The 26,478-nt window shown below is 38.6% G+C and overlaps 1 protein-coding gene across 1 annotated transcript in view; it reads left to right on the top strand.

Moving 5' to 3' along the window:
* The window catches only part of UXS1 (UDP-glucuronate decarboxylase 1), a gene marked incomplete at its 5' end in the record, with an annotated part of 50,487 nt that overhangs the window by 22,369 nt on the left and 1,640 nt on the right, over positions 1-26,478 (top strand). Inside the window, 8 exons of the mRNA XM_009698588.1 lie at positions 4,026-4,130; positions 5,483-5,542; positions 7,934-8,055; positions 18,452-18,571; positions 20,330-20,373; positions 21,604-21,664; positions 23,066-23,123; positions 25,157-25,260. Of these exons, the coding sequence (XP_009696890.1) occupies positions 4,026-4,130; positions 5,483-5,542; positions 7,934-8,055; positions 18,452-18,571; positions 20,330-20,373; positions 21,604-21,664; positions 23,066-23,123; positions 25,157-25,260 (674 nt within the window). The remainder of the gene's footprint in view (positions 1-4,025; positions 4,131-5,482; positions 5,543-7,933; positions 8,056-18,451; positions 18,572-20,329; positions 20,374-21,603; positions 21,665-23,065; positions 23,124-25,156; positions 25,261-26,478) is intronic.

Genomic DNA, 26,478 nt, shown 5'->3' with positions numbered 1-26,478 from the left:
TGAACGTTTCTTTCATGAGCTTCCAGTCTGCCCCTTTTCCTTGGTCTCATGACAGTAACGTGCTGTGGGATGGGGATGCTTACATTCAGAGGCATAACTTGAGGCAGTCATATATTTTATTTGTATTCAGGGCTCATCTGTAGGAGGCATGACAATGTTCAACAAACCCATTAAACTTTATCCCGTGCTACATCTTTGCATTATTGCCCCAAGCAAGAAATCCTGCAAAATAATTTGATGAAGTTTTATTCATTGCTTAAGCTTACAATGTCAACAGTCACCAAAGTAAGGAGAAATTATTTCACGTCACCTGTTGTCACACAGAACAATTAACTATCTTCATGTTGCAGACTGAATCCTCAAAGTTTCAGTGGCATTAGCAGTGCGGGCAGGGCTTTGAATCAAGCCTGACCTGGGAGCTTGCTTCCTCCAGCACTCGCTGTGTCAGGCCATCTTTGGATGCTATTTGTGTGGCTGCTATAGGTTACCTTCTGTGAAAAGCTTTCTTTTGATAATGCACCGGAGTTGATAGTGAATGGAAACACCAACTTCTGTTGATTCAAGAACAAATAGCAGAGAATTTGCTACATGAAATTGTGTTTCTCTGCGTTTTTTTTTTATGTGAGAATAAATCCTCACCATCTCCCCAAACTCACTCTCTCTAGCTTTCTGGGCTGTTTTGATATCTTGTGGGCAGCTGGTCATCTCTGCTGTAGAACAAAGAGAGCATGCAGCTTGTAAGAAGTAGATATATTTTGTGGCATCTGCTTGAGCATACTAATTGTCAAGTATCATTACTCAGTCGAGACAGTAAAACTTGAGGTGATGGAGTCACACAGATTGCCTTAGAAGCTGACCCTGTGTTTATGCTGATAGTTAATTGTTCTGCGTGATGAAGTTTGGCTTGAAATAATTTCTCCTTATTTCAGTCACCATTGACATTGTAAGCTTAAGCAGTGAATAACATTTAATCATAAATTATTTTGCAGGATTTCTTGTGTTGGGGCAATAATACAAAGATGCAGCATGGGGTAAACTTTGACATGCATCCTACAGATGAGCTGGTATGCACGCACAGGGGCTATAAGGTTGCCCAGTAGACTTAAAAGAAAATAGTTAATCTAGAAAAAGGTGACTCTGTATGCAAGCACACTTGGCTAAGGATTCAGAAAGTAAGTAGGTTAAATATTTTACCTTGCAAATTTTGCCAGTATTTTTAGAGCTTTATTATCGGTACACGTGCTTATCTTAAAAAGGATGTAATATTTTAATATCAAGGAGGTGCTTGTGTTTTGAAGGCTTTTAACTAATTTTAATTTTTTCATTGCTTAAAGGATTGATGAAAAGTAGTAGGTACATTCTACATGGTTAAATCAAGCCACTTATATACACTGTCACCCTCACCACTCTGTTTTTGTTATATTAGAGAGAGATCAGGAAGCAAAGGATTGTGTGCTTGCTTTGTCAAATGAAATTTGGGGATCAGGAAAGAAGGGAAGTCTTCAACATGAAATTTCAGTGTTCTCAGCTAGTTGAGAACAGGTGATAAGTTCATATTTGATATTTTTTTCCTACTAATTCTGACTCCTATACAGCTTGTGCTGTTTAAGCAAGTATGGTTATATTTAAATGGAGAATTTTAATTTTTTTTTAATTTGGAAGTTGAGGATGCTTCTATGCTGTTTTTGGCTGGAGAATTAATTTAAAACTGGAGAAAAAGTTCATTATGTCACAGATATGGTGAAAGTTAAACCCAGCAGAGGGCTAATAGTAATCAATACATTGTCAAAATACAGCTTTATTTTGTATTGCTGTCATTTGCTACTGCTTGTTAATTATAAGACACCTGAGAAAACAGTTAAAAGAAAAATGTTTGTTTGAGTGTACCATTTGACCAGTAGTGTTCTGTTCTAGGACAAAACAGCCTTATGCCACGCAATATTGTCTTCTGTCAGAATAGCAGTTAGCCTTGACTTTTCCAGGTTCTTTCAGGTTTCAGTGCTGAGTCTTCTTAAACAAACTTTCCTTTTGTAACACAAAGAAGGAATTACTTTCCCTTTCTTCTGTCTTGACATTCTAATTCTTAAATCACCTTTTGACTACTTTTCTTGGATGTCCTTGGTATAGGGAATTTGTTCTTTTTCTTTCTTAAGTGTCACTATCTCTCATTTGATCTCATGTTTAATTTTGTTTGGCATTCACTTATCTTTTTTTAAGTAGTTCTGACTAACTGTGATTCATGTTGCATAGAAGACAGAAAGCTATTTTTATGTTTGCAATAGTTGTGTTATGAAAGGCTCACAGGTTGAGGTTTGTTGAATATTGAATACTGCTTGTGAAAATGAGTCTAGTTTTCATTGGTTTGTTTTTAATTTAACAAAAAAATCTTTTTTCCCTATAGTATCTCCTACCTTTGCATTCTTATCTCATGCAGTGAATTTTGCAACCCTGATATGCTGAAACTCGTCTCAAATTAGGATTTGCCTAAGATTTTCATGGTTACCAATGTTAATCAACTAATATCTTGGGATTCTTTTAGGTTTCATACTTAAGACTGATTCTGGTGTATTGCACAGCTTATTGAGGGTTTTTTCAGTTCTTTAAATTTGCTGGGATGAGCTGAGCTCTGAAGTTCAGAAGTAGAGAGATAGCAACTTTCCTGATGGCCTTTTACAAAACCAAAGTTGAGGGAAGTCCTGTGTGCTTGTGTTCCTTGAATCAAATACCATTTATCGTACCTATACGTGTCTTCTGAACTACCTTGGTAGAAATGACTGCCACATATGTTCTGAAAAAAGACCATTTTATGAAAATGAGTAAATAGCTGAAAATACACAAATAAGCCTGACTACTGGATGAATAGACAGCAAACCTCAATTCATTTAGCTTAAGGTAAAGACAAACCAAAAAGGTGGAGAGAAAAAGAAGCCCTGACTGATGATACATTTGGCCTTTGAACTTAAAATCTGTTACAGCTTTAACTGTCTTCTCTCTCTCTGTACTCTTATGCTGGGAATAGTTATTAAATTAAGAATCCTTGGTTTTAATCTAGCCTGCACTTGTGAAAATGGTGTAACTGTTTAGTTTTGTTGTACTAGTCTCTATTTTACCATTGTGTTGAATATGTATTTCCATGGACAATTTGAATCTTTAGATTTGTTTATACTGCAGTCACAGAAATGCAGCAAATATAATTAGTTAAGATTGGGACTTGTATTACCTGAGCAATCTGTTGCCAATACCCAAGCTATCTTATTTTAAATTAGGTTAGGCATCAGTAGACCTTCATTGATTGTAAGATACTGTCTAGTGTGTTGGTTAATTATATTTCATGACTTTGAGGTGGGGCTGAAATCTCTGTATTGGGGATTTTTTTTGATTTTTTTTTTCTTAAAACTGAAATGCTGTATCATCCAAAGTATGGCATACAACAAAGGCAATAGATAAGGGAAAAAGGACAAAAGTTGCATGCCCATATTTTGGCGTGTATATTTAAAATATAAATATGATACTAATTCCATTAATGTTTCATTGACAAGTGACAACTAAAAATACAGTATTTATTTTTCCCCAAAGGTTCCTTCTGGTATTAAAAAATGTTTCTACCATCTTTGCTTGGGCTTCTGTTTGAGAAAAATACTCTGGAGGTGGTAGTCACTTAAAAACTTGAGGGTAGTAGAATGTTGCATATGCTTTTGCAGCTTCTAAACATCTCTAAAGTACTCATAACTAAAATTTTTAGAAGTTGAAAGTGTCAACACCCACACAGACTTCTGTATCTGTGTCAGGAGTGTTGATATATATTATGCTTTAGTTTTTGTTTTGCTAAAAATTAAGTCTTTCTTTGGATTACGACAGGTTTGTCTACATATCATCTGTAGGTAGCAGTGTAGGAAGTGCTAAGTTCCAGTGCTAGGAAATGCAGAAAGAAATCCTTGTTTCTTGACTCTAATGCTGTCTCATTCAATATGTTATATGGGAAAATAATATTGCTTTCTTTCCCCGCCTTCTCCCATTTCCTGTAGTGGACCAGATCTATCATCTAGCATCTCCTGCTTCTCCTCCAAATTACATGTATAATCCTATAAAAACATTAAAGACCAACACTATTGGGACATTAAACATGCTGGGTAAGTGCAAATCTTTTTTCTTACTTAACTTGTTTAGACATAATATAACCTGGAGAGAGTTATTAGGGAGAGGGGAGGACAGAGCAGATGAGTAGTACATTTTAAAAAGTTACTTCTTTTTTAAAAAAAAGTTGGATTTTTTTTTCACCTCTTTGAAGATTTTTGTACTTTTCGTTTAAATATAGCTGCAGATGAACTCTGACAACTTGCAAGCTCGACTGTCAAAGCACAAGAACTTCATGCCTGTAACTTGGCTGTGTAGTGTGCAGTAATTATAGAAGTCATAGGAACAATTAAGAGCATGGGATTTTTATAGCAAAATTGTGTCTATGACTGCACTTCTCACTTCAGTGATTGTGGAACATTCCCACATTTGCCATGAGTGACTATTCTTTTCCACCACAGCAAACGTTGAACTAGGTGGAACAGCACTGGCTCTGTAAAACCTGAACATCAAGAGTACTGCACGTTCTTGTGCATGCCTTGGCTAGCAAATTCTCCAAGAACGTTTAATGTCTGGCTTCATGCTAGATTACAAGGCAACATTTTCAACTTTGTCTGTTGGTTTTGATGCTGGGAATGAGCCTATGAAAACAAGACCTCAATCCTTCACTACTTTTTCTTCCCATCTTTGATCCATTTGGCATATGCTGCAGCTTGAACTGGGTGTCAGTGATCCTAAGAGTTATTATGGGGCAAAAAAACCTCCTGGGTGCTAGCTCAGCTGAGTTTCTCATTTGAGTGATACTGTAGTGAGTACAGTTCAGAGAATTAAGTGATTTAGAAGCTATTAAAATACCAGACAGTCGTATGGCATAGGTGAAAGATTTATTTGATTGGCCATGCCCACTTGAGGGACAGAAAGTCTCTGAAATGGAGTGCAGAATAATCTCAAGTGATGGGTAGGATCATCCAGGCAGTTCAAAGGGGCATAAAAAAGGGAAAATTATTTATTTTGTCCTATAACATGTTATTCTGTATCAGTTTCTTTATGTATCTTAAGTTTTGGTAATTGTAATATACTGTGTTGTTTCAAGATCCTAATTTTGTAACTGCTTCCTTGGCCTTTTTTTAGTGTGTAATATATTAAGTTCGTGGATCTGGTTCAGTGTAATTTTTAGTCCCAGAAGCAAACACATCACACATGTGGGTGCTGCTCTGCTGTTTCTCAAGTTTTCTAGCTTGGGAGTGGGAGCTATGGATGTGATTTACAGCTAGATTTATCTAGTGAGAGAAATCAAATTCTCTTTAAAAACATGTGAAACAGATTCACACTAAAGCAGTTAACGTGACTTAAAGATTCTTGCTCTTTCTCTAATTTTGTTGTTCTTTCCCTCTTGCCCAAAATTTAGGGTTAGCTAAACGTGTTGGAGCACGGCTGCTGCTGGCCTCTACATCAGAGGTATATGGAGGTAAGAAGGGTAAAACAGTGTTTAGAGCTTTTGAGATGTGACTGTGTAAAAGGGTATTTACAAACCTTTTGTCAGATGATAGAATGAGAGATTTTCATCACTGTCTTAGCTTGATTTCTTTATCGGATGTACTTCTTACAGGTTAAAAAGTAGGCATTAGTACTTGCTTTAAATCTCTTAGAGTGGTGGAAGGAGACTTGGACTGTTGTCTGTAACTTTCTGATGTCTTAGTTTAAGTCTCTTTCCAAAGGACTTGTGGGGGAATTTTGAGTGTTGAACTCTAATTAAAATGCAGATGCCATAATGAAAACCTGTGAAGAAAGATAATTTCGATGGTAAATCTGTATCTCTTTTCCCAGTCACTTACGAATTGTATTGTTACGATTTAGCAATCGCCCTGGTGTGTAAGAGACAAGGACATGACCTCTAAGCTAAGAAAATAGTGATTGTTCATGCAGGTTCTTGTGGTGTCTCTTAAAATGTAATATTCAGCGATAGTGCCCTATCTCTCCATTTTCCTTTTACTGTTACTAAGAAGTGAAGTAGTGAGAAAATGACTGACGGAACTGCTAACTGGATGCAGCGACAATCGTTAGTACTTCCTTGGGGTGTGTAAGTAACAGACCGTGTGCCTACTAGAGAAACTTCTTGCTGTTGGGAACTCTTGCCTAATTGATAATAGCGGTGTTGCAAGATTAATGGAGATTCGCAGGCACAGTCATCTGCTCAACATGAGTAGTTGTGAGAGTCTAGGCTTTAAAGAACAAACAAGCAAACAAAAAATACTCATCTGTGTAACAAGATACAACGCTTTGTGAGGAAAAAATGAGGGAGGACAAAGAACATACCTCAAGGAGTACACTTTTGGTGGAGTAACTTCAGTCAAGAAGATTCAAAGCAAATACCCAAGCAAGAGGCCACTAAGATGACTGGCCAACTGAAATAGCAGCTTGAGTATGTGTAGCATTCCTACTGCCTCCCTTGCCTTTGTTTATCCATGGTCAGACTCTACAGAGAAAAATCGTAGCCCCAAGGACTCTTCTGTAATTGAGCAATCTCCCTTCTGGAAGAGGGGACCAACAGGCAAAAAAGACCCTGAATTTTGGAGCCTCATTTCTCTGCTGCAGTCTGCCTGCTGCAGTGGAAAACTTTAAACTCCCATTATCAGGCTTTGTCATGTTGGTAACCCAATTGTAGCACGGAGAGTCTACTCACATTATACTCTGACTAAACAGGCAAAGTAATTTTGCTGAAAAATAAAGGACAGAAAATAAAGTCAGGAGATGTCTGTTAGCTGTTTCCAAAGCAGTTCTCAAAGCAGTGCTGTACAGAGAGTTTCCAAGTGCTTTGTAGGGCTACCTCTGCCAGAAAGGAGACAGAAACAGAAGCAGCCTTCCAGATCACAGCACCTTCTGGGGCCCGTTTAAGAATGCTACAGGCTTTTATAATCGTGTAAAACCTCTCTGCATTGACCATTGCTCTGTGGCTCTCGTATGGCAGGAATTCATCTGTAATCATGTCTGCGAGCAGCATAAAAATTGGCAGGGTTAATCAGAAATGACTGTTAAAGTTGTTTCAAAAATTAGCTTGTAACACTTCAAAGTTTTGTAGTAATGTATGCAGACTTCAAACCCAGTAAGGATAGGGCAGCACAGGTAGCAAAGTGGGGAAATGTAACAAAGCAGTTGTATTGTTTCAAGCATATAGAGCACACGCACACAAATTCCTAGGAGATTTTTAGTTGGTTGGGTTTTTTTGTAATCAAGAAGTTTTCTACTGGATCGAACCAAAGGATTATCTAACCTGATTGTCTGTGCGCAGTGATAGCTAGTAAAAATGCTTAGGATAAAACACAAGAAACATAGTGACTACATTGTGGTGCATTAGTCTACTCTTTCCTCTTTAAGAAATGCAGTACTTCTCCATTTTGTCCTTTTTTCTTTCCTTTTTTCTTATTTTATAAAACTTGAAGATGGTTTACTTTTTTTCCAAATACAGTAAAAAGTGCTGCCTAGATAACCTATAATATTTCCTCTGAATTGCATTAGATAAGTCGTATTTGTGCCCTTGAGGTAATCTGTCTTTGCAAGGAAGAGTTGAATTTAACCCTCTGTTCACACACTCTTTTAGGGGAAAGCAGAGCCTTTAGGCTGTTGTTTGCTTGTACTCAGTAATTTTACTGGTTTCACATCTTCCGTAACTGTCATGTTCGTGGTTCCAGTGAATACACTTTTAAGGAATGGTGTTGAAACTTAATATTTTTTAAATCATAGTTTAGAGAGAAGCTGTTGAATTGTATAACACCAATGATCTACTGAAAGATTCATTATATATATAGTCACCTTTTTGATAGAAGATCATTTAAGGTGTGGGCTTTTTTTTTTGCCGTAGATCCTGAAGTTCACCCTCAAAATGAGGATTACTGGGGCCATGTGAATCCAATAGGTCCAAGAGCCTGCTATGATGAAGGAAAGCGAGTTGCAGAGACCATGTGCTATGCATACATGAAGCAGGTATTAAACTTGTATCAGATTCAATGGGTTTTCTGTGATTAATGAAAGCCAAATGTATGGCAAAACCAGAATATGTGTATTTGGGGGTAGGAGGGCAAAAGAGAATGTCTTGAGTAGGAACGCTCATACTGTAGCTGCAAAATCTGTTTTCTTTAATGCAGAAGTTTTATAGCTCCCATCTGTTGTGTTTTTTCAGATGAGCAGTGTTCTTCAAGAAAATGTGCTTTAGTCTTCTTAATAGACGTAGTATGTCTTTCAGTATCATAAATAGTTTTTAGACAGATTAAACTGAGGTGACCTTACTAATTTGGGAGCCAGATGAGAGTTGTTTTAAGTTGGTCCTGTGCTGAGAAGTGCTTTGCTGAATAGGGCCATTACTGATAAACGTGGAATATTTAGTGAGAATAATTGAAATCAGAATATAAAGGGGAAAATGAGGACGATCTTTAATGAGTACCTGTATAGGAGTAATGTATTTTAAATCATTTTAGGAATGTCTTAAAGTTAGGTAGGTTTAAATACGGACCTTAATGGTGGGTATGACTATTTAGCTATGTAACACACTTGTTCAGACAAATACAGTAACATGAGGATAAAAATGCAATTTAAAATATGTTTGTGAAATGATACATGCCAGTTTCTCTGGGTTTTAACAAGTAGAAACTCATCATTAAGAGACTGTTCAATTAGGAAATACGGCATACTAAAGAAAATCATATCACTATTTCTTGGTGTTTGCAACCTTAATATACAAAGGTGTAAATCAAATGTAGTATATTCTGTAGAATTTTAAACCTTTAAATGATAAAATACTAAGTACTTTTAAAACCTTGAAAACAGGATTAAACTTAAGTGGTAAGACTTTAGGGATGGTATTTTAGTACAGAGGTTATAGTAATTTTCTCTTATCTCTTCTGCCAGACAGAGAAGGCAGAGGTTTGTGTCTCCTTTGTTCTTTTTTAAATCATTTCAGGTCCAACATGGTGGTACTGCTCTTGTTCAGGATGATGTCTTCTATACTTCACTGTAGCAAAATATTCCTCATGGGTCTGGAAATCCATTTGCAGTTGAATATTGTAGTTTTTTATGAGAAATTCTTGTGCTGTAGGGTATTGAATTTTTTGCAAGTTCGTGGTACACACTGCAGTATTCTTCTAGAAGGGCAAGACTGTAGGTCATTTTGAAAATCATAGGCTCTATCTTAAAGCCACAGGATGAGTCATGATACTATCTCATAAATTTTATGCGGGATTTACAAAGGATGGTAAAGATTTGTAAGGTGGAACTGCAGTGCACACATCCACTAACTGAAAACTCATGATGCAAATGAGCTCTTTGTCCTAGGGGTAGCTCTGTGAGATATTTCTTGTACTTTATTATGGGTTAGTGAAGTCTGCCCAAGCTTGTCCCACATTCAGGTATATTCTGAATGGCTTTGTTTTTTCACAGTTTAAATGATATGCTGTTATTAGTGGAGGATACATTATCTTTTGCTAGTGGAAAGGTCTGACTTCTACTATGAAAATAAGTACTGTGCTTTTAAGAGTGTTTTCAGATAGGAGTGACCTAGCCCAAAACAATTGGTTTTACAGGATTTCAGGCTAAAATATTTCCAGAATCTTCTCAGCTTCAATAAAAAGAAGAAACAAGCAAATGTATTTCTACTTTTTTTGTCATTTCTTCCAAAGCTTTCCATCATTATGCACATTGTTAGGTACCTTAAATACCTAATCATGTTTCCAAAATATATAAAATAACAATTAGCTTCTACATTATAGTTCCAGACGGTGTTTGAATAGGAACAGTTCTTGAATCTAGTCAAAGATGACTCTTTATTCACAGTTGTCAGAGTTCCTCAGTAGCTTGTCCTGACCTAGACCTTTTTTATGCACTCGTTTCTGCTGGCAACATTGTTTTGTTCACTTATTTTGACCCTATGAATTAAGCATTTCTTGACTTTATCTCCTCTTTATGACTACTGTCTTTAAACAAGCCCAGCAGTGCTTTTATGAGACAAGTCCAAGGGCAGTAGTAGCATTCAGTAATATATAAGCATCTGGTTGAAAGGAAAGCTGGCGAAATGCACAGCTTACAAATTCAGAGCACGTACACAACTTCATCTCCTCCCGTGTGAGGCACCTGAGTGTGTGGTTTGAGAGGATATTTGTTATAGCTTCTGGGAGTAGCTCTCCCTCCATAAATTAGTGTGGGAGCATAGGTCAGCTGTGCTCCTTAGTGTGAGTGGAAGGACCTGCTTCTGGAACTTTTTTCAAGCCACAGGAAGCTTTAGTTCCTTGCCCTATTCATCTAGGAACTAAGTTGCATCCTCCAATTCAGATTTCTTCAGAATTCCCTTATCTTCATTTCTTTTTCAGTGCTTGCTAGCACTCCTTCCTGGAAAGCCTTTTTCAGTTCACTCAACTGCCTTAACAAGATGCAAGGCATAGTTTTGAAACTCTCATAACAACAGCTTGTCGATCTGTTTGCTTTCTCCATTCTGTACTCTTATCTTTGTTACTATTCTGCCTGTCCTTCCCTGTCCTTCCAAAGTGCTTTTTTTGTCTAAGCTTCATATACAGATGTGTGACTTGCTGTAGATGTGATCCCATTGCACAGCTAGTGATTTTTCTCCTCCACAGAACTTCTGATTTACTAGATAAGGTAATACCACCATTTTCCAAAACAAACAGCATTTTCCAAATGCAAGTAAGGTCTTCTTGGACATATATAGATGGACAAAACTTACAGGTGTGAGGGGGATAAAAAGGTGGGAGGGGAGTTTCAGCACATAGTACTGCAATGTGAATTTTGTGCTTTGTTCAGGAGTTGCCATTCAGTATGCATTTAACTTTTTAAAAAACTGCAGTTGGAGTTATGGAGCTACCTGGAAATCCAAATATTCACGTACACTCCAACTCTGGCTTAATTTAAATACTGGTCAGAATCTGACACTACTTTCATGGAAGGGATCTGGTACATTTGCATAGGCGTGTCATAAATACAAATACACAGCATTTTAAATGCTTAGCATATTACAGGTATTTTGTGAACTAGAGTTAATTTCGCCTCTTATACCATTGATCTGTAAAGAAATTCTTCAGAGCTGAAGCAACACTTCAGGTCACTATGGAATGTTGCAGGGAAATTTTTCATCTCCTGCTTTCTTCATCCTTTTTTTCATACCAACTGTGTGAGTGTGCAAGCTTCGGTGATAGCAGACGGGCTTAGTTGTACATGATGTGATGTGATAGTTTTCAAATTGCCTTAGAATAGCTTAGATCTTCCAATTAAGAATTCCACTGGATACCTTTCTAAGCATATAGGAGTGAATTGAGTTACCATAATCAAATATTAAGTGTAACCTTCTTTAAGTGGAGAAGTGTTATACTCTGCATTATAGAATATTCTATAACCAGGACTGTGAAGACTGAAGTTGCCAAAAAAATCTTAATAGGTAACAGAAGAAAGGAAAGACATGTTAGAGGTGAAGTTTATTATATTAATGTGAGAGAATAACACATGCAAACTGATGTTGAAATTTGTTAAATATGGAAGTGCATTGCAACTGCAACATGAGGATGATTTTCTGTTTTATATTGAGTTGTACTTTCCCCCTAATCTTTAATTCACAAATTGAGTTGGTTTCGGTAATCATAAAAAGCCTTGATGTAAAATGTAGGGGTCATGAAAACTGTTGATTGAATTGCAACTGAAAAGGCATTGAATAGTGAATAACTAGGTAGTTGTTGAGTAATTAGATAGAACACAAATAGCTATGTTGCATTAAAGCAGTTTGCTTTAATGTCTTTTGGGAGTTTATCCTGTATTCTCTAATTATTGCTCATTGTTTTTTTTACTTGATATTCAATATAGATTGTTTTTAAGCATGCCGAATTCTTTTTTGGTGTTGTCACATGAAGTTCGCTAGCAATTTGCTTAGGAAAAGATGCAGAATTGATTTTTTTTTTTTGTGGAAGAATGGAATTGAATTGCTTGTGGTTCTTACAACACAGGGGGAGAAGAGGAAGCATTGCATCTCCTCAGGACAATAGTCAAAAGCACAGGCAACAGTCCTTTAATGACAGAGATGATGGTTACAGTTGAATGTATACCAGGCCAAAGCTAAATTATAGTGATAACAGCTATCATGGATCCCTTTAACTTTTCAGAAGCAATGCAGAGGAGTTTCACATCCAGGAGTACTGGTGAGGAAAAGATTGGAGAGGGAAGTCTGTAAGATGCTACAGGCAGTCAGCCACTCTGGGCACTGCCTGTAAGGTAGAGCTGAGATGCTACAGCCCCTCTCACTGGTGACCGAGAGGGCATTGACAGCCCTGAAGTGCAGGTGTCAGCACCGCAACTAGTGTCCTGTCTGGGTTATTATATACCAAGTAAGTCAAATTCATAAAGAAAAGAAAAAAATCATCCACAATTCCTTTCTTCTGCAAAGTCTGAGAGGTCACACGCTCACAGTTATATTAATATTCTCAATAAATGTGGCAGTTCCATTGAAAATTTCAAGTACTCTTTGTTGCTAGTTGCTTTTATCTTCTTGATTATCGGGCTGCACTTTGAAAGAGGAAACAGTGCTGCTTTCTAACTGTTGTAACTGCATGGTTCACAAATGGGCTTTTATACTTTGGAAAAGAGAAACCACAGATAAAAATCCTTCCCCATAGTTCAATGAAGTTAAGTCCTGCAAACTGTAATAGTTTAGAGATTAAATAATGCTAAGCTTTTGAAACCAGCTTGTTGAAGTTACCCTCGTACAGTCAAAGGTAAGCCATAACGATCTTTCTTGCATCTTTTCTGTGTTCCCTCTCCATCTATACAGGCACGGTCTCTGTGGACATGTCCATACTGGTAAATAACAGGGAGCGCTGAAGTGTTTTGCTAGCCCACAATGCTGCATTTTATTAGTTTTCACCTGTAACTGTCATTGTTACACTAATTCATGAGTATAACTGCAGAACTCTCCATTGTGCAGCTGACTAAAATGAAATTGTTTGGAGTATATGTTGTTGTTTGTTTGCATGTATTTCTGACCCTTACTGGAAACTTACTGGAAGCTGCGATACAGCTCTCATTCATTGGCTATTATTGCACTGGTTACCTGCTGCCTCATGTTCAGAAGCCATGTTGTGCAGTAAAATACTGACATTAAAAGCCCTGTCTGAAGGGAATATCCTAGTAATTCAGGCATAAAACACTTAAGTGGGTACTTATGCCTTCCCTATGGCAATGTCTCCTGTCAAAGTGTTGGTGGAACAGGCCTGTGGCTGTTTGCATTAGCCATGTACAGTACGTACAAGAGGTGTGCAAGCTGAGGCAAGTGCTAGAAATAGGACATGCTTTTAACAGGGAGGTATAAATAATGGTATGAAGAAACCTCGAAGAGAAGTTGTAGCTTCTCTAGTCTGGGAAGTGTTGGGCTATAAGCATGGTAATGTTTCAACTGTAAGACAAGAGTACTGGAGGTGTGCCTTGGCTGTGTTCAGGGACCTGCATTGTGCCAAAAGTAGAGTCAGATGATTGTAATTGTCCTTCCTAGCTTGTTTAAGATCTTTACTGTTTAGGAAATTCAGATCTCAGCATTACTGTTTTTGCAAAACAATTTTAAAAGCTGCTAGTAACCAGGAGTTAATCTCATTTTGCTTATACAATAGGCAGTACATAGGTATAAAATACCTTGGACCAGGTCTGAGTGTAGAGTATTGTAGCTTAAACACATCACAGACGGATCCTGGTGAACACTGTGCTAGTAATTCTGCTGTGATTACAATTCAGGGCTCTGGGAACAATTTTGAGAGTTAGTTAATGATATCTGAAACACATGGGAAAGAATATGAATCAGTAAGAAAGTGACTGATAAAGCAAGGGATGCAGGCAACAATCTTAGTAATTTTAGCTGAAACGTTGATGACTTGTATCAGGTCACTAATATCCATGAGACTGTCTGGGCTTTCCCTGGCAGATTTTTTTTGATCTAGTTGTCTGCTAGAGAGGAGACAGTTGCAGCTTTCCCTTTTCTGATTTTGTATACAGGGAGGCCTAATTCATGCTTGCTGTTCAGCTAGATCCACAGACTTTACAAAGAAGGAAGCACTGTTAATGAGTAAGAGAGGCTTGCCTGGTATCCTTATGAATTACAGCCACAGCATATGTTCAAGCTGTTTCAGTTATAAGAACCTCTTGACATTTGAGTTGTATTCTGTATTGATCTATTTTCTGAGACAGTTAACACAAGGAGATATGTTTTCTTAGAAGCCTTATAAAATTAAAATATGTCTTTTAAAATTGAGTGTTACCATGGCATCCTTCATACTTTCTGGAGCAGCGATCTCTAGAACTAAGGGACAAAGACTCCTGCTGAAGACCACGGACAAGTTTGTTTTGCAGGGGAGACTGGATAACTAGTGCTACCCTTTGACTGACAGCTATAGAATAGTCTGAGTATTTATTCAGAGGAGGTATCTCTGTAAGCCCTAACGATCTTTCTTGCATCTTTTCTGTCTTCCCTCTCCATCTGTACAGACACGGTCTCTGTGAACATGTCCATACTGGTAAATAATAGTGAGCTGAAGTGTTTTGCTAGCCCACAGTGCTGCATTTTATTAGCTTGCTCCCGGGTTCTTTTTTGGATTACTCGAGGAACTTTCTCTCTGATCAATCTGCTGTAGGAAGGCATAGTGTTAAACCATGAGGACAGAAGCCAATTGATCACATTTGATCTTAGCATCAGGGATTAGTCTCAAGCTCTCTTTTGTTTAGCAGTATGAATGTGGGCCAAAGAAGTTTTTCTTCTTTCTCTAGGATGTAATAAAATATCATACGTAACTTACTGCCACAAATCTGGGGAAGTAATTGACTTTGCTAGTGGGAATATGGTGGAGGTAATGAGTCATAATTAACATGTTGGTGCTGATATTCAGAGTAACAGGACATAGGTAAGAGTGTACTGTAAGTATTCGTAGGCAGTTAATACGAAAAGGAGTAGAGTTACTCAACATGCAAAAAGGATCACGTCAAAGGAGATGTTCATGCAATGACGAAAGGAAATTTAGGCCAATTTTTAAGTTACTGGCTCCAAAATCTCTTTGTGGCAGTTTCTTTTGAGAAGATAGATCCCAGTTTTACAATCACAAATGAAAATTCAGCTGCATAGAAAATAATTTTTTTTTTTCAAAGCAGTAGGCTGCAGAGAAAAGCTTTGCTAGATGATATTATAAGTAGAAAGTTATTCATTTTAAAAGATGACATTACAGTGGGGAAGGGGAATAAATAGAAGGGAGAAGAAATACTGGATTCACTGTGGCTATGAGTAAGTGCCTATAGGGAATGTGTTGTTTTTGTTTTCTAGGTCCCTTGCTAGTTTCCAGCCAATACTGGAAAACAAGGCTGCTGCTGTAGCTTGTGCAGTACAAGAGAGGCTTTTTGGTCAGCATTGTTTAATGAGTTATTTTTATCTTTAGTAGTAGCTTCCAAGTGCCTCATTTTCTGTACTTATTATTAATGGCAATATCTGGAAAGCCCACATGAAATACAATCCCTCCCTGAAGGAGTCAGTGTCCTTTTTAGGATAGAGTGCTGGGCAACATGCAAGAAGGAGCAACTCTTTCAGAGTATATATTTCCAGATACAGTGAAGGCGTTAGGAATGGCTCTGAAATAAGCTGCTGGAAGTGTATATTTGACATGTTACACCGCCGCACTTTTTTAGCAAACAGGAAATAAAGACTAAGTTCCCAACTGATGCATTTTGCATGAGAAGGGACTTCTGCTCTTTCCAGGGTCTCTCAGCAGGGCCAAGTGGATGTTGTGAGGTTATTTATTCATCTCTGTTGTGGATGCAAGCTTGTTGTGTGACAAAGACCCAAGACTGTAGCTTTTCCTATGGCATAATAGTTACCTCCCTGATTATTGTTGTCACGTCTTGAGAAGAGGGAGAGAGAGGCGACTCAGATTTGCTGATTCCCTTTGGTTGGAATAGGGTATATGCAATACCAGGTCCGTAGGCAAAGACAGACTTTTATTCAATAACTAGGCTCATTGGTAAATAATAGGGTAGCAGAAAGCTTATTGCTCGCCACCTATGTGGGATTTATAACTTGCATTACTTACTGGAAAGGAAAAGCAAAAGGGAAAAAGAAAAAGGGAGAGAAGGCCAGGAGGGGAGAGAGAGAGAGGGATCACCGATCCAGGTTCCAGCGTTGGTCCAGCCAACGCAGGTCTCTGGTCTGTAGGAGCACTCATACGGAGGTCCTGAAGTCCTGATGCTATTTGCCATCCCCTTTTGAAAGTTTCATTTCTGGGCAGAACTCAGCTTTCTTCTACTGTTGGTAAATTAGCCTCGCTTGCTATGTAAATTAGCACACATGGTCCTTACAAGCGTGGGGAGGGACAAGTCTTTTTGGTCTTAAATTGAGTTGGTGGTCATGATCTCCCCCTGCTGCATTTGCCTTTCCTCCAGTTACTGCTGATTTTTACTGACTTCGTTACTTCTTGGGCAATCATCCAGCCTTTGGTGCCTTCTGAGGCAGGATGTTCCCTCTTACCAGTCCTGAGTTAAAGTTTCATTTGATCACTCATGAGTGTTTGAGACATTCCTTGGAGAAGCTTAGGGAAGTCTCCACCCCTCCCTCGCTTTTACCAAGTTCCATCTTTGCTGTTCCACGTCCTCCACTGAGCAAACAACCCCCTTGTTCAGAGGGATTTGTGGTCAGCCAAAGATGGGGTTTGTTTAGCTTTCCGCTTGCTCTCCCACAACTGTTAGCTTACAGTTTAGTTGCAAATATAAACACGGCAACTGGAACCTTACCTGCAGTTAAACAGAACTGGATGTTGTTTGGCCTTCTCCATACTAGGAAGTGTTGGGCCTTACCAGTACTATTTGGTGTTTGCCATTTCTCGACACTCTAGCTAAATAGCGAAATTCTCAATAGCTGAAGTGTTAAGTGTGCTTTTTGCCTGTCTCACTCTCTCATCTCTAAAAAGCTAATGCTATTGCTTTCACAAAACTCCTTTGAGGATTCATTGGTTTATGCATCACTTGGAGACCCAAGAGAGAAGATTAGATTTTCTTACAATTTCTCTTGTACATGAAGCTACATTTGTTTCCAAGAGAAATGTGTTCCCACGTCTCTCCTGAGTGAAGGGTATATGAGCTGCAGCCTTCAGCCACAAGTGTACCAACACCACATTTCTTCCCCACACACTCTTGTCTTCCAAGAAAATGGCAAGCATTGGTCTAAACCTTAGTAAAAAGCATTGAAAATACAAGCTGTTCTGTGTATCTTGAGGGCATAACTGAATGTTTGCAACTCCAGAACGTTGTGCTTGTTGCTTACATTGCTTCAGTTGAATCAGCAGCATAAAGTTTACTTCAGGTGAAAAGTATTTCCTGTGACTGATACAAAGATGGCTTTTTCTGGGGAGCGGGGAGGACCGGAGAGTATGAGTAGGAAGCGTTGGCCTGGGCTGAAGTTGGCATCTTCCTTCCTGCCTTGTGGTTATCACTCTGACGTGGTAGCGTCTATGTGTTTACAGCGTACCATGCTGCTCTGAACTCATCAGGAGCCAAGTGCATGCTTCAGCTCACAAAGGCCAAACATCCTTCTTGTTGGGTATATCATGAACTGTGGCTTGTCCCAGTGAGTAAGTGTCAATAAAGAGAAAATACCTAGAGATTACTTCAGTCTACATTCTCTCAGTGTTAAAATGTTTTGTCCAGACAGTTTCCAGTTTCATGTATTTGTGCATTTTGCTTTGAAGATTTGCAAAATACCATGTAGAAAGGACTTCTGGGAATGATAGAAGTATCTCTTGGAAAAAAAACTACACCATTGAAGAGACCTGGATTATAATGCAGGCATTTACACAACCTAATAAGTAGCAAGGAGCTAAGAAACATTGTAGCTGTGATTACAAAGCCACTTGTTTTATAGCATTTGTAAAGATACTTATCTGAAGTGTTCAGCTTTTCTAATCTTTGGAAATGCTACCTTGGTACTGTACATGGTGATTGTGAGACTTCACTTACGTGCAAAAAATGTAGGTAAGTCCTAGGTGAAGTAAGTTGTTGTTGGAAGGATTCTACTGAAAAATCGTAAAGTTCTTGAAGAAAATGCATGTGCTGAAATCATCAGCTGTTCTAGCACCGATTTAGAATTTGCATTACAAATACTAAGAACTAGTATAAATTAACTTGCTGTATGCACTGCAGTTTCCAGTATTGTTGAGGAGAGGTTTAAAGTATTTCATTGTGAGAAAACAATGCTTGCTAAAGCTCTAGGAGGAATTCTTAAGAAAGCTTTTGGACAGGGGAAAGTTAATTTGCACTTTTAGGAAGAAAGACACTCTTATTAAGATAGTAACAATTCTTTTTTCTTTGCCTACAGGAAGGAGTTGAAGTGAGGGTTGCCAGAATATTCAATACCTTTGGTCCTCGAATGCATATGAATGATGGTAGAGTTGTCAGTAATTTTATCCTACAAGCTCTCCAGGGAGAACCACTAACAGTAAGTAATGACCTCTGAGTGATGTGAAGAACCGTTAGACTTGATATCCTATCCTCATGTGCTATGAAAGAGGATGGATTTTAGAAAACACTGAAGTTTCGCTCCCCAAAAATCTAGCCTTTCAGTGTATCAAGCTCAAATGTATAGAAATATATATCCAAATATGTGCTCTGTTGATAGTATTGGTGTTCCTTTCCCAGAGCGAAACAGGGCTACCAGTTGCAATCTGAGAAAGTATTTTAGTCATCCTGAACTTGAATCTCTGTCTGTCACAACTGTTCTATGGGCATGACAAGGCTTAGAGAATCATGTTCTGGTACTTACTCCTGTTGAGGAGGTTTCTCTGAACCCTTTTGGAAGTTAGGCATCTAAATGTCTCTTTGTAAGCTTGGAGATCAACCTAAATTTTCCAGGTATAACGGAAAGAGGAAATTTGAAGAAATTACAGCCTATGCAAACATGACCACTGTTGCTTTGTATATTGTAAAGGAAGGGTTTATTAAGAGAAACTGGGAGTTACTGAGAGAAATTGGGAGGAGGAAACTGCATTGTATTTTCCAGCCACTACCTGCACATGGGAAAGGTAACCACATGGATGACTTCGCAGAGGTTGTGCACAAATGACTTAATTCTGTAAAACTTATCCCACAAGCTAAAAAAAAACATGCAGGAGGCTCTATGTACATGCACAAAATCTGCTTCCTGTTTGCTTTGGGACTCCATCAGGCTGTCAAGTGTGCTCTCTTGGTGCATTCCTCTCGGAATCAGTTAAACCCCTGATCATACCCAATGCTTACTAAAATGTCAAGTCTTTTGGCTCTGAATCAGCTTTCTATTCTGTCCTTCCAAAAAGCTTTTCTGTTGTGGCAGGTTGATGGTAGGAAGTGTGTGTCCCCCATTAAACTTAACTGTTTTCACCACTGAAATATGCCTACTGATAGCTTTCAGAATTGAAGTGTTCATGTTCTAGACACTTTAGTGCTGCACTCAATTAAACTGTGGAAAAAAATATTATCTGATACCCTTATGTACACTTTAAGTATACTTTAATGTCTGAACTTAAACAACTTGCTTGCTCCAAAGTGCCAGTGCATAACCTGAGAAAATATTTTATTTTTTCCCCTCTAAGATTTTTATACAAATCTGTACAGGTGACCTTGGGAATCATATCCTCTAGAAATTATTCTACCTCCCATTTCCCCAGATAGTAATATTTAGAGCCACATATGTGTTTGGGGGTTTTTTTTGTTCTGATTGCTTTAAAAGCTTACGGTGCTATTTTTCTTGACAATTTTTTTAGAAGCCACTAACATTTGGTGGTCTCTTTGAAGTTCACTGTTGTTAATGAGCAAATAAAAATTGCTTATCATAACCACATCTTAGTAGTCTGACGTTTGCTTTAAATATTTGGTGCTCTTTTCTGGCTGAGCACATGCTGCAGCCTTTCGGTGTTCCAGGAGAGGACAAGGCATCACTCTGTCCTACATCCCTGCGAATATGCCCTACATGCAGAATTCTGGTTAACAAAATACCTAAGGATATGTTTACTGGAGACACATCCAAGAGGAAGAAGACCTTCAAAGAACTGATACTTTGCCAAAGGTTCTGCAAGCACATCTTTTTCCATTCCTGTAACATTGAGCTTGTGTCTCGGGTGTTTCTCCTTGGAATGTTTTTCTAGAATGGTGAGGAAAAAATAACTGGGCTAGAGTGGACTTTTATATTTATGTAACTTTTCTAATTTCCATCTGGTTTTAGGTCTATGGACCTGGAACTCAGACGAGAGCTTTCCAGTATGTCAGGTAAGCCTTGTTTGTACTGTTTGATATTTACTTCACTTGATGGTTCTTTGAGCTTGGCCAACTTTGTATGCATGTGCATTTTAGTCAAAGAAATTATGTTCGTCCTTAGGCCAGCTTTACTTTCAGAAGAGAGACACAGAAATTTTTAAAAGTACCGAGAAACAAAACATTAGTTGGTTTAGAACTTTGACTTGAGATACTAATGTGTTCTTCCCTTCAAGGGACGTCAGATGTAAGTTTTTAATGCCGGGTAGTTTGTCACTGCTTGCATTTTAATGCAGTACTGCCACCTTGTGTCCTTGGGGCTGCTGTGGTCTGTGTGCGGACTGTACGTAACGCCTGTCCCCTTCTGCGGGAGGGAACCGGTTGAGGGGGTACTGCTGTAGCTAGTATTTGCAGTTGTACTTTTGTACATCTACAGAATGTACTTTCACTAAGAAAAAGTGAATCTGTTCCTCAGAACCTTGTGTTCTGTCGTGCTAGCTAAACTTCCATGCCAGGCTTCTGGGTTGTTTTAATCATTCTTCACTTGGAAATGTTCTTTCCCTCTGCTGAAAGTAGTAACAGCAGTGATAGACATTACAGAAACCCCATCAATTCGAAGTAACCACTCCTTTCCTGATTATAAGTCATAATGAAAGGGGTCTGGATTTGTATGTCCAGGCGCAAGCTACTAAGTTTGTTGCTGATAATCCAAAATAACTTTAGATTATTTTGCTGGGAGGAGGTAACACCAAAATACTGGTTTTTAACAAACTTGGTTTAAGAATTTCTGAAAGCGAGAAGACAATTCAAATAACAAACTGCAAAGCAGGGGTGGTGTCATGTGCCTCTGTGTTAGAATTTACTTTATTCTGTTTGAAATGTGTTGGAAGTGGGCCTCTAAATATGCTTGGGTACTGGAGGGAAGAGGAAGTGTTGTTTTTTAGGAACTTGATTTTTTTTTTTAATATTCTTTCATATGCTCAGATGAATTATAGCCAGTGTACCCCAAAGATAATCACCCTTTCAAACTAACCTCCAGTTCGGTATATCTTACAATAGGGACTGTGGAACAAACAGCAGAGAAAAGATGCACCTGTTGAAGTATACACTGTAAATCTGATTTCAGCATTCCTCAGCTGCCCGATGTGCTTCACTGGAGCTCTGAGGAGGCAGCTCTCTGTTTAGACAAGAATATTATTTATAGGGAAGTAAAAATTACCTCAATCTGTTCCTCCCTTTTTATAGTGATCTTGTGAATGGATTGGTGGCGTTGATGAACAGCAATGTCAGCAGTCCTGTCAACTTGGTGAGTGCGAGAGCTCCACTCTGCTGTGTTTACTGTGCACTGGCCAACATCACCTCTATTTTCCTCCTTGTCACTGACGCTGATTTCTAGAAGAAATAAATGGAGCAAAAAAAGCTCTGTCCATTATGAATAATGTATTCTTCCATGTATTCTCTTTATAAATAAGAAGATTAAGCCGTGAGATGTTGAGATCTTATAGTTCCAAGAACGGAACAAATTTTCTAGAGTTTTTAATTTGTTTTAGCAAAAAAGATTTATGTGATTAGAATATGAAAAAAAAAAAAGAACAAAACATGAGTGGAGGGACACGCAAAATACACCAGGGTAATGATTGAAGATTAGTTTTAATGAAAAAAAGCACTGAAGGAATACTTAGCTCTAAATAATTAGAAATCACTTCATACTAGCCTTGATTAGAGGAAAATGGGATAGAATTTGATGGTGTAATTTTCTAATACTGATTAAAACTGCTTAGAACTTAACTTTTCTAATAAGATTTTTGTTCTGTCCCATTTGTTGTCACCTTATTCTCAGCAGTGGATGTAAGAATAGAAAAAGGATGCATATGCCAGGTCATTTTTTACTAGTTTCCCTTTTTTACTGTGGCCATGATTTTGTTTCTATATTTCTGTCTAAATGCTGATATTTTCAAGCCCCATCACATGTTTTGTCTCCAAAAAACTGAGTGTTTAAATCTGTATGTACCTAAATGTTCAGCTTTAGGTCAAACAAGATGTAATAAAGAAGTGTTTTGCAACAAGGAAAGCTAGGGTTGAAGGGAATTGAGTCTGATGAAGGTGAGCTAATGCTAACAGGAAGTTTTCAGCATTTCATTCTGAAATGTTGATCAGGAGTTCACATGCAAGTTGGTTAAAAAAAAAGTTAAAAGGAAGAGTATTGTATAGGGAAGCAAGTAGCCCTTATACATATTGATATGTAAGCTGTAGTCAACGCAGAACCAAGTGTTTGCAGCTGAATTAGTTTGGTTTCCTGACTTTGGATGAACTGACAATTTAGCTTATTTCTTCATTATATTGTCTATCCTCAACTCAGCAAAGTCCTTGAATTCAGATTTCAAACTGATGATTGTGTGGTTGTGTGGGCTGCTGAGTGGCATATGCCTTTACTGTGATTGAGGTGCATTTGTTCATTCTTTACAGACTGATTTTTTTGGGCACCCCCCTACATACGTTGAATTACCAAGGCAAATGTAATGGAGGGCAACTTTTCTTAGTATGGAGCTTGTCAAAGTTAGAATTTTTTCATCAAAGTAGAAATAAAGCATAATGTTTGGCTTTTTCAGAGTTTAACACGACCCTGTTAGAATCATCTCACGTCAGAAAGCTAGCATGTTGCAAGGAGTGTAATTGTTATTGTAATGAATATCCTTTCTATTTCTAGGGAAACCCAGAAGAGCACACTATCCTAGAATTTGCCCAATTAATTAAAAAACTTGTTGGTGAGTATGATAAGTAATTCTTGTCAAAGCTTATAAAGTACTTATTGTCATTAGGTGATTATTACTTGATTAGTGTGTGTAATATGTGAATAATTTAATTGGTCTTTGGATTTCTTAATAACTATCAAAGGCATTTAATTGTACCCTGATCATATAATTAAATATTAATAAGATAATCCAAATCCTCTCGGTTGTATGGAAAATATTGCACGAACAGTAGAATTAATACATTCTTTCTGTGTATCTGTGCGATCTATACTCATTATTTTGTATAATATTTATGCAAGGTTTTTTTAGCTTTGTTTTGGAACAAGGACAATACGTAAATGAAATGTAAAACACATGAATGAAAATGTCTTGCATAACATCTTAGCTGAAATACAGATAATTCAGCAAGGTGGTTCATCACAATTATGCAGGCTGTTCTCCTTCAGCTACCATTAAAAACCTCAGGCTGTGGTGACAGTCTTTCTCTACTTTTCACTGATCTGCCAGTGACTCTTGCAAGGGCTGTCAGCACCTCCCTTGTATGTGGCTGGGAAGAAAACAATGGAGCTTTTTCTTTGTTCTTGCTCCGATACCTGTAGCAAATGAGAGCTCTCAAGAATGGAATGCTTAGTCTTCTAGTGTGGCTTCCTAATGAGTCGAAGCATACTGATGGCATTAGCCAAGGTTTTTCAGTGTGTAGATTCCAGAAGTGCTTCTGAGGAACGTGAAAAAGACAAGTTCAGACATATAGTGCAGAAGCTGATGCATGTGATGTTCCTAATAGAGGACAGCCCCCTCTGGAAAACTTCTGTGAATCCACAGATCAGAGAAGGAAACTGAAAATCGCAGCATTAAACCCATCAGGCCCGTAGAATAATTGTTACCTCCATTTGTCTGTTTGTACACAAACAAGTTCATCTGTTTCTTTTCACCTGGAGAGGCTGTTTAGGCACTGAGCACCACTGAAAAGAGCCTGGCTCCCCCCTCTTTATTCCCCCCATCAGGTATTTATACACATGGATGAAAACCTCCTGAACCTTCCCTTCTCCAGGCTGAACAGTCCCAGCTCTCTCAGCTTTTCCTCATAGGAGAGGTGCTCCAGTCCCTTCATCATCTCTGTGGCCCTTTATTGGACTCTCTCCAGTATGTCCATGTCTCTCTTGTACTGGGGAGTCCAGAACTGAACCCAGTCCTCCAGGTGTACCTCACCAGTGCTGAGTAGAGGGGAAAGATCATCTCTGTTGACCTGCTGGCAGCCCTCCTACTGCAGCCCAGGATACCATTTGCCTTCTTTGTGGCAAGAGCACATCGCTGGCTCATGTTCAATTTGGTGTCCACCAAGACCCCCAGGTCCTTTCCTGCCAAGCTGCTTTTCAGCTGGTTGGCCCCCAGCATGTACTGGTGCCTTGGGTTGTTCCTCTGCAGATGCAGAGCTTTGCACTTCTCTTTGTTAAACTTCATGAGGTTCATGTCAGCCCATTTCTCCAGCCTCCTTTCTTGAGGTCCCTCTGGATGGCAGCACAGCTCTCTGGTGTATCACCAACTCAGTATTAACCCAATATTGACTCCTGGGGTACACCAGTAGTTACTGACCTCCAGCTAGACTTTGTGCCGCTGATCACCACCCTCTGGGCCTGGCCATGCAGCCGATTTTCAGTCCACCTCACTGTCTGCTCATCCAGCCCTCAATAAGGTGGTTAAGGGAGACGGTGTCAAAAGCCTCACAGAAGTCAAGGTAGATGATACCCACTGCTGTGCCCTCGGCTACTGAAGCAGTCATTGCATCGTAGAAGGTTATTAGACTGGTCAAGCATAACTTCTTTCTTGTGAATCCATCCTGAAATCTTTGTGAATCCATGTTGCTGTGGAACAGCTGGTTCACCCTGCTGTCGCATCCAGTGCAGCTGTGTCTGTGGAAAGCACCTCAGTGGTAGAATTATGAAGCAAAAAGCTGCAGAAAGACCTGATGCTCCAGTAGGTAGGAAAGGTCTAAATGCAAAGCATAGTGAATTGCAGATGATAATGCACAGTCTCTTGTTTAACAGGCAGTGGGAGTGAAATCCAGTTTCTCTCAGAAGCACAGGATGACCCTCAGAAACGAAAACCTGACATCAGAAAAGCCAAGTTATTGCTCGGCTGGGAACCTGTGGTATGTACAGCTGTATTACTGTTGTTGTGTACAAAAACACGGGGAGGCAGAGTGGGATGGGGGAGGACTACATCACAAGGATACATTTCAGTTGTCAGAAGATCTGTTTTACACAATCTCCAGGACAGTTGTTTAAAAGGCTGTATCTCACATGTTGCCCTAGCTCACAATTCAAGAACTGCTGGGTAAGATTGTATGGCCTGTGCCTTCTGGAACAACAGATTAGCATTTGTAATAGACTTAAGCAGAAAAAAACATTGTTAGGATAGACATTTTAACTTTTTCACATGCATATTATGAAGCGTCTACCTTTCTGTAAGCCCAATGAATCCTTTGAAATACGTGGTACATAGTTATGGGAGCTAATGAGTTTGCTGTTGTTGCTGCAGTCCTCATGGTAACATGCATTTTGGAAGGAAAAAATTGCTTTTATTTAATTAAAATATTTTTAGAAAATCTGTAATGTCACTGTAAGCAAAGAGTTTGTTTGGATTAATAGTGAGAAATATAAGCACCAGAAAAATGTTCTGTTTTTTAGAGTTTGTTTAAAGGGAAGTATGTGAAATGGGCAAAACAGAAGCTAGCCAGAGAGATGACACATTTTTATTTTTTTACTATTCTGGTGGACTGAAGCAAACCAGAATAAGAAGAAGCCCTTATTTTGGACTACAGGTGTCGTATGTAGAGATGTTCAGGGCTTGTTCTGTGTGTTGATAAGCTTGAAACATGTTCAGCGTTAGTCTGACATCTCACCACCCACAATAATGTCTGTCCACCTCTAGAGCTTATTAACTTGGCACTGTCTGAGTGAATATGCAAGAAATGCAAAGTGCCTGTGGTTGCTGGGTTTTTTATTTTTCCTTTATCAACCTTTTTGGTGAAGTTACCTGTGTATAACCAGGCATAGCTGATGGTAAGAGCTGGTTTGTTTGGGGAGGTAAGGTCTGCTTCATCCCCAGAAAGGGTGTGACTTTCTTAGCCAGCTCCCCATTCTAGCTAGCACAGTAGTATGTAGGCTTTTTTAGATTTGCAGACAAAAATCTTTCCAGGAAACATGTGAACCTATCTAGTAAATCTAAGCCTATTAATAGTAAAAGGTATCTCCAGACCCTTCTGAAAGGATTCACAGGTGCACCTGATATTAATAGACTCTACCTGAAAGCACAAGGACAATGGCAAGCATTACAATCACAAAAGGTTTAAAACAGTTAACTTTTA

The sequence above is a fragment of the Cariama cristata genome, unplaced genomic scaffold (genome assembly GCF_000690535.1).
Source record: "Cariama cristata isolate BGI_N322 unplaced genomic scaffold, ASM69053v1 scaffold9594, whole genome shotgun sequence".
Taxonomy (NCBI): Eukaryota; Metazoa; Chordata; class Aves; order Cariamiformes; family Cariamidae; genus Cariama; species Cariama cristata.
The sequence above is the reverse complement of the archived record's forward strand: the minus strand, read 5'-3'. Positions and strand labels throughout refer to the sequence as shown.